The following is an 18,055-nucleotide window of genomic DNA, read 5'->3' as shown; positions in this document are numbered from 1 at the left end:
CGTGGGCCTCAGTTGGAGCCACCCCGGATTGGTGTGTTGAAATCCCCACCCCTTCCATTCATCATCACAGCTGTAACCCAAGAGGGGACCCTCTGCACCGACCCCACCACTTCCACACCCTCTTGGAGAACCAACTCACTCACCAGTTTGCAGACATCCAAACGCATCCACAGTAGCTGAAGTTGCCATCAGACAGGTGCCACGGTGTGTGCAGGGGCTGACAGAGCTGGTTATGTCCCTCTTGCAGGAGGGCTGGTTCTGGCTGGGAAGAAGTGGGTCTGGGTCAGGTAACTCTGCTGTTCCCTGCCAGCAGCTGTGGGCATGGGAGCTGGTCCCACATCCAGCTGAAGGAAGCGATCGTGTTGTGCGGTGGGGACGGCTGGCCCCGAACATCCCAAGCTGCAGTACATGATGTAAACCTGAAACCTGCTCGATGGCTGCTCAGCACTGTTATATTTAGTACACACAGCTACTCTGCCTACATGGGGTATCCTGTTTTCTCACTGCATTTTCGGGGAACACATCACCCCTTAGCTCCACGTTTGGAGATGGGTGTGAGAGGAGCAAGGCATAGGAAACTTGGTTACTCTTTTATTTTATATTTAAGAGGTGACAGATGACTGTCACAGGTGACAGGTGACAGGTGTCAACATGGTTTTATTACCCACGCTGGCCTAAACACACTGAGGACATACCCCAGTGATTTCAATGAGCATACTGCTGGAGTGCACCTGCCTGGCAAGATCCTGAAATCCAAAAGCAAAAGTGTGTTTTGACATCCCCACGTAGCATCATCCAGAGCCCATCCCTGAGCCCACAGAAATAGGGAACCTCCCCTCTCCCTTTCCCTGTCCCCTCCACAAGCAGGCCACGTCCCACACACTGGGACCTCACGAGGCCAAGGCCGAATCCTGCTGCCGTGCTCCTTTGAGTTCCTTTTCAAGGTAGTGTCTGGACAGCCCAGAGTCCCAGACCAGTGAATTGCTGGTCTCCCCCCCAGTCACACACAAAACTTCACGAAGGAGGGAGGTAGCACACAAATGGATCACCTCAGCTCCCATACACGAGGCGCTGCAGCGATAACGCAGCCATGGAACGGCCCAGCCACTGTGTATTAATAAAAGCGTGACACACCACCACTGATATATGAGCTTGGCACGCTGGGTGGGAAAGAACATGCCTGCTGCTGATCTAGCTGGCAGGTCACTGCTTACGTCCTCCAGCACACGCGATCCCCTGACAAGTGTTGTATAAGATGTACGTTACCAAACCGCAGCTGAGCGTTTCTCCACAGACAACGTAGGCAACTGTCACCGTGCGAGACCGAGTCCTTGGGGATGAGAGCGCACGGCCACGGGGCAGATTGACACACATCACAGTCTCGGATGACTCAAAGGCACTTACACAGCTCTAGTATCACCCTGGGTATTGGCTTCAGGTGGCGAGGTTTTAGTAGGGGAGGGCCACAGGGGTGGCTTCCATGAGAAGCTGCTAGAAGCTTTCCCCGTGTCTGACAGAGCCAATGCCAGCCAGCTCCAAGACTGACCCACCGCTGGGCAAAGCCGAGCCCATCAGCAACAGTGGTAGCACCTCTGGGACTTGTGAGCCTGTGAGGGACCCATGTTCATGAAGGACGGCAGCCCATGGGAAGGATTCACGTTGGAGTTTATGGAGCACTGTCTCCCATGAGAGAGACCCCATGCTGGAGCAAGGAAAGAGTGCAAGTATTCCTCCCCCTGAAGAGGAAGGAGTGGCAGAGACAAGGTGTGAACTGACCACAACCTCCTTTCCCTATCCCCCTGTGCTACTTGAGGAGAAGGAGGGAGAGAATTTGGGAATAAAGTTGAGCCTGGGAAGAAGAGAGGGGGCAGGGGGAGGTGTTTTAAGATTTGGTTTTATTTCTCATTGCTCTGATTTGATTTGTGATATATTAATTCTCCCAAGTTGAGCCTGTTTTGCCCATGACCGTACTTGGTGGATGATCTCTTCCTGTCCTTATCTCGACCCGCGTTGCGTGAGTGACAGAGTGGCACCCGGCCTCCAGCCAGGGTCAGCCCACCACAGGATGATAACCAAAGTTATTTCATTCCTGCTTCCCAGAACTGACTGTCTCAAAGCCACAGGGGACTTCCAGCTTTCATCTAGCAGCAGCATGATGTAGAAGCAACTCTTGATAATCCCCGTGGGGACATACCCACCAGGGCGTGTTAGTAGATGTCCCCATTGTTTCTTAACTGGGCAGGGATGTGTTTCTCTGCTTGTGGGATACTGGGAGCTGCAAGCAACTTTTAAATGTTTAAACAAAAGCTCCATTTTTACCAGGGGAAGAATTTTGAAACCACAAACTCTGCAGACTGTCATGCATTTATGGGTGGTTGAGGCCAAGGTCTATAAACTTCCTGACACGATTGAGTCGGTCTGCTTGCTATGTGCAGGGAATTTTGTAAAGGTGACTCAGTCCTGTCAACTTTGCAGGGTGTACCTGCTACACTCGTGACGCTACACCCCCGAGACAAGCGCTTCTCCTTCGAACCCAAATGCTTCCCAAGAGCTGCTGTGACTACACAACGCCACAACGCAATCGGTCTGCTTGAATCTCCTCTGCTGCAGTGAAAAGAGGCCACCAGCAAGAGAAAAGCCCCATCTCCTTTGGGCTTCTTTTGCTGCCAAGCCCCAAACTATTGGAAACCGTCCTTCTTTCTTCTGCACCACTGCAAGAACAAGTCGTACAATTAAAATAGGCTGAAAACAGCAAATCACGGTTATAATTTCACAAACTACTCATTCTTCATCACGTTAGATAATGACAAGAAAACAACAGCTGGTTTTGAACTGTACAACCTTGCAACAATAACACCATCTGACAATTTACAACCGAACTGGAAATCTGGAACGTCCAACTGGAAGACTAGAGCAGCTTTTTGCTGCAAGAGTTTAAGCCTTTCATTTCAGTCCCCTGGCTCACCTTTCTGCCACAGAGCTGTGTTTTCTCCAACAACTTTTCCACAGACCCGTGTCACCTAAACTTACAGGTTAAAGACCTGCAGCTGCTCATGTAAGTGTCTGACACACTCCGAACTGACGATCGTGCCCCTGCCCAGCACGCAGAGTTAGAGGTTGTCTCTCCAGAGCAGGGTTGCCCAGATAAGGGTAGAAAATGTTTTTGAGCACCTAAATGTTAAAAATATACATTCAAATACATTTAAAAGTTAAAGAACTTCAGATACCTAAACTTGATAGCATTAAAATTTGGTTACAAAATCAAAAGGCTGCACACTCTCCACACTCCCACTCCCTTTTTTTTTTTTACTTCCCTAACATCCCAAGGAATTCCTATTTGTGGATGTAGGGAAGAATCTTACCAATGCAGGCTCAAATGCAGGCCATGAAGAGGACATCTGAGCCACACGATTCATCAGGACCTGGTCCGTAATTAAAACTGTGTCTGCTGATGCTAGGTATGAAGAATTCCTTGCTTCAGCGCTTTGCATACTGGGGTTTTTATGGCACATGAGAAGTTTTGTGGGATGGATGTTGCATAAAATGCATTACTGCTGGCTGCCACATCACATCCAATTCGGAAGAAGATACCTGATTTTATTTTGGGGGTGGTTTTTTTTGTTCTTTATTTTAAAAAGTCACCTATAAAAAATAATGCAGCCTCTCCTTTACTAATGTGCTCATGGCACATACTGCTAATGTGAGCAAAGCAAGACTCAGTTCTGCCAATGGGCTTGGGCCATGGTATCCTTCCCGTGATGACTTCAAACACCAGTTTCATGTCACTTGTTACTAAACACCTTCACAAGGCGTTCTAGCTAACAGCAGACATTGCTGAACATGTCATCCAGCCCTGTGAACAACACATGCAACGTGCATGGAAACATTACACACTCCACTTCAAGATGCTCTGAAGAGCACACTTCAAAGCCATCGCAGAACTGGCCCAGTACGGTCTGAACAACGCCCTTGCCAATACACAGAGCTGGAAAAAGCAATCCCATAGCAGTATTCCAAGGCAAGCATGTTACATTAGAATTATTAGGTAGGTTGGCATTGCTTTCAGGCTTCAAATAATAATTATATTTTTTAAACACCCACCCTGGATTATCTTGGAGATCTGTTACATTACAACTGTGGTACTCCCACGGCGATTTCGGCAGCTCAGCTATGACTGTACACACACATCTTTCACAACCTTGGTGGTGGTTTTAATCTACCTCGAACAATTATTGTTCCAATAAACGTTTCTCCTAAATGAAACAAATAACTGCAGCCATCCTGTGATAATGTTTTTCTACATTACTGTGAAAATACCAAAATACACCAGAGCTGCTGGTTTCTCTGCGATCTTAAACAAGGGCATGGAGTTCTCTGGAATGTAAAAAAGCAGTAGCTGCCTGTTAAAAAGCCATCACAGGTAAAGCCATCTTTAATCTCTGCTGGCTATTGGAACAACACTCACTCCAGTTCCACGTTCAGCCAGATCAAATTGACACCTGGCACCAACACGCTGCTTTTTGTGTTCAAACAGCACCGGGGAAGTCGCTCCTGACGCTACGACGGCGCGTTGCCGAGCGGCGCAAAAGCCTGGTGTCACAGGGATGATCGTTTGCTGCGCAGGGCGCCTGGAGTGCTGGTCACAAAGCCACCATACCAGGGCGAAATGACTGCTGCTGGCTCGGGGAGCTTCCGACGGGTGCACAGGGAGGTGACTGATGGATGACGACAGAGCAGAAGGGGTAATGCAACACCAGGACAGCTTACATTAACCCTATGGGTATGACTCAGAACACGGAAGCAGCTTGTGGCAAATTAAACTTCCATAGACAGCAAAGCTGAAGGGTTTTGATGAGGGATGCAGATGAGACCTGTTGCAGAGGAGTCAGAGATCACTCAGATCTCACCCAGTAGTTTATTGACTTTTAATCGGTGAATGTAGGTACATAAAGGTTTGACAAGTATTGACAGATTGGTGTCAATACCATTTGCTATGCCTACAGTTAGTATGGGATATAAAACTTATTGCATAAGCTTACTATACACATCTTACATGTTACACACACATCAAAAATGTCACTTACCCAGCTGTGACTGCCTGGCGTCAGGTAAGGGATCCCACATCCTTGAGCAGTAACCTTGAGAGTTGTCCCTACTCAAGGGGCGACCACCACACAGCCAGCTGCTATGGAAGGAGAGTTCAACGGGCGCCAATGGCTGCAGATATTTATAGCGTGAAGTGGTTGATTTGTAGTTGTATTTTCTGCCACATTCCTGCAGTTTTGGCCACTCATCAGCCCAGTCTCCAGCCAAACTGGGATCTGGATTCTGGTTTGGCGCTGTGGTCTCCCCGATAGCCTCACGACAGGATGAGCTGCGGTTAGGCCTGCGGGCTGAGCATCTGCCAGAACCAAAGTTCAGCTGCAACAGAAGTGCATCTGTCCCAACACCTTGGAGGAAATGATGCAGAAATACATGCAACAGGTCTTCAGAAACAACGGGCAGTTGGAAACAGAGCATAACAGTGCTTATTTGGAAATCTAATACGGGGGATGTGGCAGCTGACCAGGAGGTAACTTGATTTAAGAGGGATGGGGTAACCGCACGCTTTGGCAGCGATGTGCAAGCGAAGAGAACAGCTTTACATTTAAGGCAACAGTGATGGCAGAGGCAGGGCAGTGACATGAAGTGGGAAGCAACAAGTCAAAGCAAGAGGCCAAGAAACAACCTACTCTGCAACTTTCTGGATAGCTGTGCAATCTAAGTTGTCTAGCTGTCAAGGACAGAAAAGGAGATGACACCATAACTTGGATCAGTATGATGAGCCTGGATTAGACTGTGAATTGCATGACCAGGTAGGGAAACCAGTGAGAGATGCTGTAGAAGAATAAAGACTGGGAAAGCGCCAACATAGGAAGTTTTAAGGCCATCCAAGTCAAACCTGCTGACTAAGCACAATCTTACCAACAAAGAGGACAGCAGAAGCAGAAAGTAAACTATGAAGGTCACAGAGCTGGGGACGCTTAGTTGTGCTGAGGCTGAAGCAACAGCTCTTTATCCATGAGGTGTCAGAGACGCAGACTAAGCTTTTTGGCAACAGGCTACTTCTATTCTCAACCCTGTTTGAAAGGCACATGGGAAAGTGAAGCCTCTTTCATAATGTGACCTGCAGCAAATCCCAAGCATTTTAGGCAGGCAATGCTTATGGAGAAGGTGGGTGGGGAACACCTGTGAGACAATGGTTAGATGGAACAGAGACACACAGGTTAGCAAAGCACACAAAACCCCGCCGATATGCTCTAGCTCATGCTTTCCATGCAGGCACCCAAAATACTTGAAATCCTCCAAGGTCCATCAGGAAGAAGCTTCAGAATGCAGTTAAACCAGCCTTGTTTTTCTTTCAGAAGACACATCTATAGGATTTACATGCAAGAGACAATGAATCTCAAACAGCACTGGCGTGGCACGTCCGAACACTTAAGCTGAGGGCAAAACCGAAGAGTACCAACTCCATCAATTCTGTTTTCCATAAGGCTTCATTCTATTTTGATAGACACATAACCATGAATATCCTCGTGGGCATTTTAAAAGCTGTAATTTCAGCTCTGAGGTTTTGCAAGCTTTGTTTTGTGTGGTGTGTGATATCATAAACATCCTGAATGTAATTACAACTGCAATTTTGTGGGCTCTATTTTCCCCCTCGGTAGCCCAAAGCCAATGTTTACAGAAACTTTTCAGCACGCTTACTTGATTTGAACTTTTTATTATTATTATTACAAATGTATATTATTTTATTAAAAAAATTCACACTGAAGCAAAGTCAATTCCATTTCATTACAACCAAGAATATAAAATAAATGCAAGGAACTCATAGTTTAATTTTAACAGTCATTGCAAGAGTGACATCCGGACAACTTAAAAAAAACCCCAGTAAACTCTCAACTCTAGAATGAGGAACAAGTGTTTTGCTTTGTGGTTTTGCTAGCCCATTGGCACGGGCACTGCCAAATGTGGCCTCCACAGATCTAGAGCGGCAAAGTTGCTGTGGCAGCGTGAGGCGCACACAGAGTCATTTCCAATGAAAACTATAAAAAACGAAAGATGCGTGCGTGAAGCTATTGAGAGAAAAACCCAAAACTGAAGAGAGAGACAGGCACACTTCCACAAATAGTAAACATGGGAAAATACAACTAGAACAATTTGAAAAGATACTACCTTACATATATAAAAAGTTCTTTAAATTGCTGTTAAAAAGGACATGTTCTGTCCACATTTTGTGTAATACTTTTTAGTGTCTACACAAGACAAATTTTTAAAAAAATTAAATAGTATTAATTTACTACTAAATATTTAGGAGATAACAGTGCATTAAGGACTTTTTTTTTTCATATAGTAATACACATCGCTCCTGTCTGGCGACATTTTTAGAAGATTACGTATGGCCTTATGTACAATACATTTATTTAATCCTAAAACAATTCTTTGCTTAATGGTGTTAAAGTACCATTCCTGAAGATTATGAAGGGGAACTAAGCTTATTATGTTTATATAAAATATTATACATATTTGAACACGTCTAGCTTCCTGCCACCCCTCCTGCTAGGAATGCTCTTCCCTCCCCCTCTCCAGATACAGTGTCACAGGTACAGTGCAGGACTCGCAGCTTTCCCAATATTTTTCCTTCATTGTGCAGTTTGCGCTACGTAAACTTTACCAATGTGGGCTGGTCTGCTCATCCCATTTGTTCCCCACACCTCTGCTTCCTCTGAGGCAAGACAGGAAGAGCTGTACTCAACAGCTTGCTCTCCTATCAGGCCAGCAGGATGGAGAAGACAGCTCTGCCCGTGTCACTTGCTTCTCTTGGTACCGGTATGGAACACTTTGGTGAGGGTGTAAAGGTTACAGGCAGAGACAGAGCTGAGTACCAATGAAATCGCACAGGCAAAAAACCATCATAATTATGGTGTGGTCCTGGCTTCCCACGGCACCCTGCACAGTTCGCTTTGGAAAGCTGAGCATTTATACCTCATGGGATGACCCCCAGCGAGCAAGGCTTCCTTCCCTATGCCTGCTGCCCACCCTGGCAACGTGTGCCAAGCGCCCCAGGAAAGAAGGTGAATTATTTCACCACCAAAAAGGAAGCACAAGAGTGTGCAGGGCCCACATGTCGCAGCTAACGCTTCTGCTTTCATCTGCTTTCGTCCCAGTTGTGAGTTTGAAGGCAATGGCAGAAGTCAGCTGGGCTTTGTGTGCGCACACAAAGGCTGGAGAGGATCGACACGCGGTCACGCATCAGTCCTAGCCAAGGCAGAAACGCAAGCTCAGCTTAGAGAGAGGCCACGGCAGTCACTTTAGAAGCTGGAAACTCACTCACTTAAAGCACCTTACAGTGCTGTGACGTTTCAGCCCCCCCATACACATTAGTCTATACCACGATTTTGCCTTCTTGGCACAAGAGCCCACCTTAATTAACCGAGCGGTAACACATCTGCCCGCCACCTTCTGACATATGGACTTTGATATCTGCTGCAGGTCACAGTAGGGGGAAGATATGCTAGATTACTGTAATGGAAAAGGTAAAAGGATTTTAAGAGAAGGGTGAAAAGCACAGGAGGGGACAAAAATTACTCTGCCAAAGGTTGATTTCCAGAAATGTGAAATTCCATTAAAAAATAAAATAAAAGTTACTTTATGGTATTGGTCAAATATCCATTCACTCAAAGGTACCTCCTCCTAACATCAGTAAGAGGTGAAACACCCCACTTACAGCAAGAATGGAAACCCCAGGCTCACTGAAATAAAATAAAGGAATGATTAAAATGCATTATTTCAAACAGGCTACTGGGGTCTGTATAAGACGTAGTATGTCAAGGGTTACACACTGGAAGTATCCTTTGGGAGATTATTTTTCCCCAGAAATAATCTGTGATGTTTTTGCTTCGAATGGCTTCATTTGATTTTCATCACCTTCTTACTCATTTGATGACAAAAGCAGGTTTTAGTTGCTTTTCCAGAGAAGCTGGGTGTTGTCAAGAACAACATCTACGATGGGAGGTATGGCCAAAGCAAGCCAACTGCTCGCAAAAGGCACGAAAACAACACGTGTTCCAGGGGGAAGGGGGCACTACAGGCGACTGGGAGATCAAATCCAGTAGAAACATGTCTGGCTGCGATGAGAAGTGTTCTCCTCAGAGCAAACAGATCTTGCCAGGCGTGGTCACGACCTCGGTGCCAAGGTGCACGGGTAGGCGCGTCCGTTTGGCAGGGACACGGGACAAAGGGAACACACCGCGGCGCGGAAGCCGGTAGCGCTCACCGTTTGCATCCAAGCTCTTCTCCGCGCCCCAGCTGTAGGAGCTCGCTGACGTCACGCCCCTATTAGCTTTCTAAACACATTTTTCCAGGTTTTTTCTGCAACAAGAGCCAGCCTTATTTCTGCAGGAAAAACGGAGCTGTCCCAAATTACATGTTGTGTCTCTCCGAATAAACTGTGGTGGCAGAAGTTGGACAATGAACCTCTGATTATGCTTCTGAACTCCTGCTTATTTACTGGGGATTTTCTGCCAGCTCCCCATCCACTTACAGTCCTTAGGCACAATCAAAACATGTTTGCTCTAGGGAGAAAGGAACGTTTTAGTGCAATCAAGCGCATCTGGTGTAACTAATCTGGGTTAATCATAGCAATGTGGGGGACACGGAATATGCATTAGAAACATGGAAAAAAAAGGAATGGTTTTTCAACATGCTTTTCAAACTGCACAGCAATTTCTCTTCGTTATTAATTCTAACATGAAGTGATTAAATGCGTTTGTTTTTGCAAGTCTTAGGATTTCTGTCACCTTTATATTTAGGAAGCTGACTCAGGAATGTGAAAGAAAGCTAAATCTGTAGAACTCTCACATACATTAATCAGCTGCTTAACAGAAAAAACAAGCCCACCATCCACATTCCTACTGAGACTTGAGGGCAGTAAATACCTTTTCCTGACTATTTTGGTGTCCAGCCTGGGAAGACATTCCATTCTTCTGTTCCAACAGATCCTGAAAGCATCTCCTTTCTATGTGACTGTCCTGGTTCCACTTAAAATAACGCTTAATTTAAAACTAGTCACAGCATGATCACTGTGATTTCAAGAATTCAATGTGAACGAGTTAAGAAATATCAGCAATCTTCTGTTTGGCATTCAGTCCAGTAGCATGAAGCATATTTGTTGCTGCAGAGACTCGGATGGGATTTTTTTCTTTTATCCTTTTTCTTTTTTTAAAATTTTATTTACTTTTTAATTTTTTTATTTTTAAGACCTCGCCTGAAAACTAGACTAATAAAAACAGAATAGTAAAATACTCTGGAACAGTAAAATTTTGCTGTTCTTGACATCCATGAGCAAAACAGTAATATCCTGTGAAAATAACATAGTGCTTTAAAAAGGTGCAATATACCTGTATAGCTAAACTGGTTTGCCTAGTATAAAACTAACTATATACAAGCTTGAAAGCCTGGGAGTTCAAGATTTTAAAACTTTAAAATCCCATCAAAGAGATTGAAAAGACAGATTTATGGCAATCACTACAGCATAAAGGAAGGTGCACCAGGAATCCTTCAAAATTCCAAAGGTTAAAGAAGTTAAGTGCTGGGTTCAGATCAGAAGGTTTCATTAGAGTAACCACAATGGAGCACATGCAAGGGCAGGGAGGAAGGAAAACCTCACGAGAATCTCCTTTATGGCAATAAAGGGATGGAGGGGGAGGAGGGGGAAAAGTCTTCTGTGAGTGAAGTTTTCCTTTTGTCATCATGAATTTCAATTCTGCATCACAGTTTGTTTGCTTTTTATTTTTTAATTTTTGGTTCTTCTCATTGTTATGAACTTCATATTGCTGGAGTCTTCTGGCTTTTAGTCCGTTCCTTTCTGAGTGCAGTCTGTTAGCTCCCTCAGTACCTGTGAGACTGATGAGACTGGTGATACTGGGAGCTCTGCTGAGACGACGTGGAATAGCCCATTGTACTCTGGGACTGAGAAGATCCCTGAATGTTGCTTTGGTAACTCAGGCGTGAGCTGGAGTGCTGCAGGAAAAGAGAGTGGCATCAGGGGAATGAAAACCAGCCTGTGAGGACCACGCAGCCCAGGGAACTGTTAACCTCTGCAGCTCAGGACAATACGACTGTCGGAGAAACCCACTCAACAGGGTTACTGCTGAAGGACTCACAAAGAAGTAACTGATCTGATCTGCAGTCAGCCTTATCACCCAAAATACACAGGGTCACTGGCAGACACCTACAAGCACAGCATGTGCACCGGTTTTTGAGGGAAAAATACACAGGAGAGAGCAGATTCCACTTGTAAATGCAGCTGTTTCTTCAACATCTGTCTGTCATTATTGTAGGCGCTATTCATGCACAACCAAACTGCCAGGCCACAAACACCCTTCTGAGATGGGCAATACTAAATGTTACAGAGAAACAATTTACTCTGCTCTTGAGAAAGACACAACCATCACCTAAGAATTAACTAATTTATCTAAATGAAAAAAAATGGCCAGTAGCATTTAAAAATTAGTATTATTTCAGTTGAGTCTTTCAACCTGCTGCCTTATCTACTGCAGGCAAGGACAAGTACTTAAAGATGAGCATATTTATGTGTAATAACTTTACATTCATTTTCCCAAGGTTTGGTTGGGTTTTTTTTCATTCCTCCACGGTTTGGGATGCCAGCTCTGTGGACCCCAATCCCAGCAAGCCAAATTCATGGACCATTTGTGACCTCCAGCATGCTGAATTTGCCTTTTTCATACCATATCCATTGCCTGTCCAAAATCAATGAAAATACATCATTTGCCTATCCAGGTTTTACCTGGCTTTGTCCAAGGGTCATCAGCAAGAATGTGGTGAACAGCAATTTTCTAGAAAAAAGTGGTTTTTTTCAGGGTTTAATCAGGAAAAATCCTAATTAAACATCAGGATTATGAGTTACAGAAAGCCTCCGGAGAAGTTTGAGTTCTGAATGGAAATTGCATGGAGGTAGTGGGTCTGTAAGGATACAACATCCTCTGCAGACCAAACATCTGCTCAGTGAAGGCAATACCCCAGCCAGTGCTCTAATCTGACTATGAGATCCCACCCAGGAGAGCTGTGAAAGCCTCCTGACAACTCCTGAGCTGGACAATGAACAGCAGGAACCTATGGTTCAGGCAGTGCAAAACACTTCTGCCCTTTGCTTCTGCACATATTCTACATCAGTTGTAGAACATACTTAACCTGAAAAACATCACAGTACTTTTTCAGTGTTGGCTAATGTAGTATGTGAACATTGATTTCAAGGTGAAGCACGCTGAAGCCAGAGAGAAAGACCTCTCTATCTCAACATAATATCAATATAACTAATAGTTGTATGGAGTAATTCCCCTTGTTTCTAAGGGATCATTTAGGAGATAACAGCACACTGGCGTTGGAAGAGATGCCTCCCAAAAGCAGGTATGCTGTTAATAACCAGGCAAATGATACTTGGCCCATGTGGTTAAGTTGTTAATACAGTGTCTGAAATCTGGAAATCACCTCAAAATCCTGAAAGTTTTTGCAACTTCTAACAGAAAAGAAAAAGCACTGTGATAAATGCTATGACTTTATAGCAGCTCGTTCTGGGTGAAAAGCACCAGCTTACCATGCTAAGCAGAAACCCCAAGGTCACATAAGGAATGCTCATTAAAATTCAACAAGGAATTTGCACTGTCATTTGTGGAAGCAGCATGTATTAGGGGTGGGGGAACCACAAAAAAATTTCAACACAGGCTTTAAATCACAAGCTAAATAATACACAGAGGGAATCTTCCTACTTCTGAATAAGATATAATGGAGTAAAATTAATGCCATAAGACTACAGGAATGCATTAACTTGTCCATGCTTATTTTGGTTCCATAGAAGAGAATTTGTTTTTAACAAAGTCAGACTTGGACAAATTGCAGACATTCCTTTCTGGAACAGAAGACAGTCAGCTAGAATTTAAGGAGAGATAACCAAATGCAAGTGTAAAAACAGATAATCAGACCATACAATTTAGCGAGTGATGTAAGGGAAACATACAGATCCTAATTTTGATGCCCGTGCTGTTAAGGTTTAGAAGGAAGGAGTCATAGGGGGTTAAAAAAATATCTGGGAGGGGAAAAAAAAAAAATGATTTAGACTGCTAGCAACTTGTAAGGGGGAACTCTGCCAACAATTCAGAGCTGTATAAGGATTCTATAATGGACATCATCGAATGCTGCACACCAGTCATCAAAATACAGACCAAAACAGGCCAGCCATAAATACTGTGTAGTCAGACAGCTGTAGTGATCTGTCCAGACCTCAAGCTTGTCTGGAACTTTTCAAAAAAGAAACTGAGTTGTCTTTACCCTTAAATTGCCCTCAGTGCCTTCATGATCATTTGTAATTAAAAGAGTAAAACAGAAATGGGAGAAAAATGTCTGGCACTGAGAGATCAATTGTCTGCGGAGAAGCTGTGGAGGGCTGAGTCAAGGCAACTCCAGAGCTGTTTTTTCTAAAAGCTGCTTATTTTAAGTTTAAAGCAGCCTGAGAAAATAATTCTCCAAGGTGGGATCCTCTTGAAGGCTAGTGGCAGAATCCCAAACATTTTTCTATGGCTTAAATCTACCTTTAATATCTACCTTTGTCTTCTGCTTTAAACTCATCACCGCCCCAGCAAGTACTGAAGATCCCTGTAAGCTCAATAACTTCTATTTTCTTTTTCAGTGGAAAATATAATACTAGTAAGCAGAGTCAAGTATGCAAATCCAAAGATAATTCAGTAATACTGCTCTGCTTTTACTTATGAATGCTACTGTACTGGAAAACATGAAATCCATTCAACTTAGGTCCCATTAGAAACAAGGTGTGTCTTTGTGCCCTGCTTCAGCATCAATCTTACTATTGAACCAAAACATCTCTCCTGTGCTAACATGCATTTTCTTCTTTAACATGAGAGGCAGACTTAGAATAAACTACAGAACCCCTCCATGGGTGTGATGATAGGAGGTAGAATGAGGCAGGAATCAAATGAGGGAGCCTGGTCTGCGTTTTGCTTCTGCTTCCCACACAGAAGAATCAGAGCACACCCACTCAGGTCACAGGAGAAATCCAGTAAACCATGATCTGCTCTTGCAGCAGGGACGGGGGAAAACGACCTTCTGTCCCTACAGAATCGCAAAACAGCAAAAAAATCAAGAGGTACCTGATAATCAGAAGGCATGACAGGCCCGCCTGAGTTAGCGCCTGAAGGCCCTATGCGTGGTTTCTTGTTGGGAGGCACCTGGTTGAGGCTGGAGTCCTGGCTGTGCTGGAGCCCCGCGCCCGCGGCCCCTCCTCCCGCGCCAGCGCCCCCAGCCGTCCCGTTGGTCTGGGTGCTGTTCTGCTGCTGCGGCTGCGGCTGCTGCGGCGCCGCCTGCGGCTGCTGCTGAGGTGCTGTTTGCTGCTGATGTTGGTTCTGCGGCTGCTGATTCTAGGGGAAGGAGCAACACAACACCGTCACTCGCTCCGAACTCGTTTGTGAGCTCTACAGAGCTGCCAGCCCCGGCGCCACGGTGCCTGTGGGGATGGAGGGAAGCCCGCCCTGCGATGGGGACACACGGCAAGGCCGCCTGTGTGGAGAGACACATCCTGCCAATGCCTTTGTGCACTTCATGGGGGTATCGCATCTGCGGTTCCCTTCTGCTGTTTGCTGTGGCTGGTTTGGGTTTCTGACACAGCAAGCTAGACTAACGCTGGAAGGGCAGCCTAGTGACTCCTACAGCATGCCAAGAACTCAGAGAGGAGGGTGGAAGGAACTGTTTAGAGAGCAGTAATTGCCTAAGGAGCTGTATCAAAACCCCCAACATTTCACTAGTGCTCAGTGGCAGCTATGGTGAACCAGAGTAAATTATTCCAAGTGCCTGTTCACTCAGAATCCAAAACACTTTTCCAGCTTTCACAAATGGCAGGTTATAAACAACCCAAAGGAGGTCGGCAGTGTTATCACCAGAAAGGTAAGCAAGCTGAGACCAAGATAAATGATCTCATTGCTTCCAGGTTGCGAGTAGCAGCATCAGGAAGGTTCTGGAGCAAAACCAGAAAGGGGTTTAAGCTCCTCATAAAGAGGGGAACGCTGGGGATACAGCAGAAATAGCAGAAAAGTGACAACTGACCAGAGACAAACCACTGAAGGCAAAAGAGGAGGAAACAGTTGAGGGAAGAATCTGGCATGGGAAGAAGACTAGCAAAAGGACAGAAGGCAGGCAATTAAGATGACACTGGGAAGAGACAAAGAAAAAAGTGCCACAAAAGGGAGAAGAGACTTATGAAGGAGAACACGGGAGCAGAAGACACTGTACGCTTCTGGCTTCAGAGGGCTACAGATGGAAGAGAGTATTAAGGAACTGGAGGGAAGGTTAGAAAACCAGCAGAGTGCAACTCTGCTCTCTGTGGTTAGACAGTTAGAAGGAAAGACCACCCATCTGTCTGCTTCTGAGCACCAGGGATGGCTGCTCCATCAGAGCACGTGAGAGAATTGCAAAGAAAAGCAATTTCGCTCTAAATGTGAGATATGTCACTTGTTCACCACAGAAAAAATCCCTACCACTGTCATGGCTTGAATTAAAGAGCCCTATTACCCTCCTCCTCCCGCCATGCACTGTACTGAACATTTCTGGATAGGTTATCTGCTTACATAATTATCAAAGCTTTAGCATGGCAGCCTTTTTATAAAAACCTTGCTTTATTAGTTTCTCAGATATCATGACAACTGGCTGCCACTAGCAAAAATTCCTGATGTCCCCAGTCACCAAAAGGCATTTAGTTACCTCAGATAAATGACATAAAAGATCTGTATCTATGCCATTCATCACAACAGTCTCCCAAGATAAATTTAGATGAAATCTGCAATGATGTATTCATTTAAGCTTACAAATAAGCCTTGCATCTTCACAGACTTAAGAGCTGGCTTGCATTTCCATTTAACATTTAGCAAAAGCAATAATGTATCCTCTAGCTTGTAGTCCTCAAATCCCATCTCAGTCAGATTCCATTCCTGGGAGATTTAAATGTAATTTTAAAAGTTAATCAAGCTAGCTAGTAAAAAAAAAAAAATACTGTTAAGAGGCCATTTCTTTTCAAAATGGCTTGAGCTTCACTTACACAAACACCAGTAACTAAGGCAGTATTTGTGTAGAATTCTGCAATTTGTGTTTAAATAGGGGTGTTTGGATGCAAGTGAGGTGATTGCTACTGTGAGAGCTGAAAAACTGCAGTTTCTTACAGGTAAGCAAATACTGCAGGTACTCCCACAATGGAAGACAATAGTTTGTCATAGGTGCCATGTTTTGTGCTTTGGATATTAGCACAAAATTTACCTTACTGCTCTGAGCTTGCTCTGTTGTGTAGCTACTACTGCCACTGCCCAGGTAGACACCGAGGTCTATTCTGTCAGACTCTGGCTCGGGCTGCCTGCACAACCTTAGAGCACAAAACCAGCTCATGCCAGCAAACACATCATCCCCAGGTCAGTCTAGTTCACGGTGGTTCCTAAATGAATAAACCTATAAAATGTCCAAAATTACCAATGTACTACCACATGTCATCTCTCAGGCACAAATAATCAACACAAGATTCCAGCCCCACCCAGAAATGAACCCGGCAGAAACCCACCTAATAGAACTTGAATGAGAAAATCTCTTCACTTTGTTTTGTAAACTCTTGATTTAGTTTTGCTGCCTAAGGATTGGCTATTTCAAAGAATGGGTGCTTATGCTAAAGGTTATTTAATTCAGATGCAAATTCCAAATGAACAAACACAGAGAACTTCTCTAGGTTTCCAAAAGACTATACAGATATTTATGGGTTTAAAAACGAACCATAAACTAAAAGGAAGAAAAAAAAAGTATGGATCCTTTCACTTGCAACATCATCATGAAGAAACACAACCTGGCACAGATCCACCTTTCAAAATCTCCTTTAGCTTCACATTTTCTATATTGTGAGAACATATTCAATGGAGAAAGCGTGAAGTAAAGTACCTGAATGGTCTGAAATAGGTTTCATTTGGAGCACACAAATACGTGACTGTCCCCAACAATCTCAAAGAACATTTATATAATGGCTGTTTTGAATATAAACATGCCATTGTTTCCCCCCCTCCAACACTCCCAGGAAAAACACTGATATTTACTTTTAAATGCACTGACCTAACAAAAGCCAGAGTCATTTAAATTCATAAGGTTTGTTCATGGTTTTGAAGTTGTGAGAGTTGAAGCAAAGCTACTACCTAAATTACAATCAAATTTCACTGCGCTTTTGCGTAGGTGTCTCTTTCCTCTCTAAAAAAAAACCCCAAAACTATCTGGGCACAAAAATGCAGGTCTTTACCACCTGTTCTCAGTACAGAAGAATCTACATCTGTTCTGAAAACAGTATTTTTGTCTGAAGTGAATTGTGATGGGCATACTTTTAAACTCAACTCATGTTATGCAGAAAAATCTGAAACCTGAAGATGCACACAGTCAGATGGTTTCTCCAGAAGATTAACAGCACTTCTCATGTACTCCTCAGATAATTACAGTTTATGGCTGTTTTCATCACATTTTGCTGGCTATACCTTGCTGTTGGCATCTCACTGTACACTTTTAAGGGAGAATAACAAGTTGTTTCATACACTGTGGCAGTATTGCCCTGCCTTAACAGCCCGATGGGACGATCACCGCGGTCACGTAGCACGGCTGAGCTACAGGCACAAAGCAGGTCAGACTGTTGCACACACACTAAAATTTCCTAGGCACGCCAACAAATTCTTACCCGTGTCGACAGGGCTATGGGAAAGAGAGTATTCAGAGCAGACTGTTGCTACCAGAACAGTTCATGCTCCTTACTACTCCTTTATCTGAGGGCCCTCAAAACACGATCAGGAAACTGTGTGCAGATGGATGAAACGTTCTGATGTAGTGCCAGAAGCAGGCTGCCACTATTTATTCGAGACCCTGACAGCCATCTATTTTCAAATGGCTGGATGTATGCCAGTCATACAATGGGAATGCCATT

The 18,055-nt window shown here is 44.4% G+C and overlaps 1 protein-coding gene across 3 annotated transcripts in view; it reads right to left on the bottom strand.

Annotated features, from left to right (window-relative positions):
- Window positions 1–9,491: 9,491 nt before the first annotated feature.
- CDK19 (cyclin dependent kinase 19) overlaps window positions 9,492–18,055 on the bottom strand; it is a gene marked incomplete at its 5' end in the record, with an annotated part of 123,502 nt that continues 114,938 nt past the window's right edge. For all 3 annotated transcript variants that reach the window (XM_084261241.1, XM_084261242.1, XM_084261243.1), the window contains 2 exons: window positions 9,492–11,061; window positions 14,223–14,489. In XM_084261241.1, coding sequence (XP_084117367.1) covers window positions 10,930–11,061; window positions 14,223–14,489 — 399 coding nt within the window. In that variant the 3' untranslated portion in view covers window positions 9,492–10,929. The remainder of the gene's footprint in view (window positions 11,062–14,222; window positions 14,490–18,055) is intronic.

The sequence above is a fragment of the Gallinula chloropus genome (genome assembly GCF_964237585.1).
Source record: "Gallinula chloropus genome assembly, chromosome: 3".
Lineage (NCBI taxonomy): Eukaryota > Metazoa > Chordata > Aves > Gruiformes > Rallidae > Gallinula > Gallinula chloropus.
Note: the sequence above shows the minus strand (reverse complement) of the source record. Positions and strands in the feature narration are given on the sequence as shown.